Here is a 1,964-nt window from a genome sequence, read left to right as displayed (position 1 = left end):
TAATACAGAACCAGCCTTTTCAAAAAGCCACGGTAGGTGACTGGAGTAGAAACTGCATTATGACAGAAGACTTTCAGTATTAATCCCAAATAAAATCAAGGTGATCAGAAAAGTTGAAAGGCAGTTGTAATTGGGTAAGTTGAAAATAACTATTTGTTTGTGTTTCTGCACTTATTTTCCCTTTTTGAGATCAAAATGGAGGTCCAGATAGGCTGGCTGGGAGGGTTGTCTAGGAGTGCTTCTCAAAGGACAGTGAATGGCAGCTCTTGCTGCATTTGGTATTAGCATTTATGTGTGCGGTATTGCTAACCAAACCTTTGTCAAGTAACTTCCAGAAGGAAGCTGCTCCACAGTCTCTAGAGAAACGAAGGAAAAGAAATCCTACGGTTTATTTGGGCGTGTTTCGTCCCCTGGACATTATACAGTCACCTAACCGTACGTTTGCGGACCTCAGTGTCTAGCGCAGGGACGCTATGAAGCATCTCTTACTCTCACATTCCTTTTCCCCCCTCCACGTCCTGACTCTTGGCCAGGATCCCCAGTCGCTGAACTGAGCAGGTTAGACGACCTGGAGACGGGATAAGGGGATGGACTCAGAAGTGACTAGGAAGGAAGAATCGGTGGCGACAATCGATATAGTAAGAAGACTAAAGACTTAAGAATTCTTTTTGCAGGTAGGTCTAGCTTGTGAGAAAGTGTGAAAAGAATTGCATACTTAGTCGTGAAAAGAATTTTCGAGCAATTTTTTAAAGATTAGGAAAGAAAAAAAGTAAAGCACGGTTGCAATAACCATTTTTCCCTTACTGGAAAGCTGCATCAGCCATCAAAATGTAAAGAACCTGAGATAAAAACGCTTAGCGAGGGCTCTAAAGCCCCAGGCAAAGGGCTGGGGCAGGGGAAAGTAATGAGTCATACTGAGAAACGCGGGAGGAGGTCCGCAGCGACACCTAGGGGACGTTCCGGTTCTAAAGTGGGATTTTCAAAAGTTGCTGTGGCCCCTTAGGCAATATACAAGGTGACTCTATACTTAAAATTGAGACCAGCCGTTTCACGAAGCGCCGCCTCCAACATACAGAGCCCCTATTCACATGGATAAAAAGGTGATCGGTAGCTGAAACGGATTGTTTCAGCCCTGGTTTACAATTCCTGTTCGCTTCTGCCTGGGACCGAGTGTCTAGAACACTTTTGTCAACATCACAGGGAGTGCGTCTACCATCAGGTACCCTGTGACACTTTAGTTTGAGTGTTGGGATTATTGTGAATTGAACGCCAAGTCGCGCCAGTGCGCAGCTCTGTTGTGAAGAGGTTGAGTGGCTCTGAAAAGAGCCTTTGGGGTTAGGAGTCAAGCCGCTTACTTGCGAGTCTACTTGGAGCTGGTGTACTTGGTGACGGCCTTGGTGCCCTCGGACACGGCGTGCTTGGCCAGCTCCCCGGGCAGCAGCAGGCGCACGGCCGTCTGGATCTCCCGGGACGTGATGGTCGAGCGCTTGTTGTAATGCGCCAGGCGCGACGCCTCGCCCGCGATGCGCTCGAAGATGTCGTTGACGAACGAGTTCATGATGCCCATAGCCTTGGACGAGATGCCGGTGTCGGGGTGCACCTGCTTCAGCACCTTGTACACGTACACCGAGTAGCTCTCCTTGCGGCTGCGCTTGCGCTTCTTGCCGTCCTTCTTCTGCGCCTTAGTCACCGCCTTCTTAGAACCCTTCTTCGGGGCGGGCGCGGACTTGGCTGGCTCAGGCATGATCGAGAGATCAATCACACAGTAGAAACAGCAAAAACATAAGAGTAAAACACGACGTGTCATTATATATAGAACCCGGTATGCAAATACCGTGATAAACTGCACTGCTGTGCCTGATTGGTGGCTATTCAGAGGAACGTCAGAAAATTAGTTCTGCCCAATCACAACGCAAGAATCCCAAATTTGCATTTTCATTCGTTAATATTAAGCTGCAATCTTA

General features: G+C 48.1%; 1 protein-coding gene across 1 annotated transcript; it reads right to left on the bottom strand.

Moving 5' to 3' along the window:
* Positions 1–1,306: 1,306 nt before the first annotated feature.
* LOC136315250 (histone H2B type 1-C/E/F/G/I) lies at positions 1,307–1,754 on the bottom strand. The gene has a single exon (XM_066246694.1). The coding sequence runs from the start codon at positions 1,742–1,744 to the stop codon at positions 1,364–1,366; it is 381 nt and encodes a 126-aa protein (XP_066102791.1). The 5' UTR covers positions 1,745–1,754; the 3' UTR covers positions 1,307–1,363.
* Positions 1,755–1,964: the final 210 nt, after the last annotated feature.

Source organism: Saccopteryx bilineata, chromosome 11, assembly GCF_036850765.1.
Source record: "Saccopteryx bilineata isolate mSacBil1 chromosome 11, mSacBil1_pri_phased_curated, whole genome shotgun sequence".
Taxonomy (NCBI): domain Eukaryota; kingdom Metazoa; phylum Chordata; class Mammalia; order Chiroptera; family Emballonuridae; genus Saccopteryx; species Saccopteryx bilineata.
Note: the sequence above shows the minus strand (reverse complement) of the source record. Positions and strands in the feature narration are given on the sequence as shown.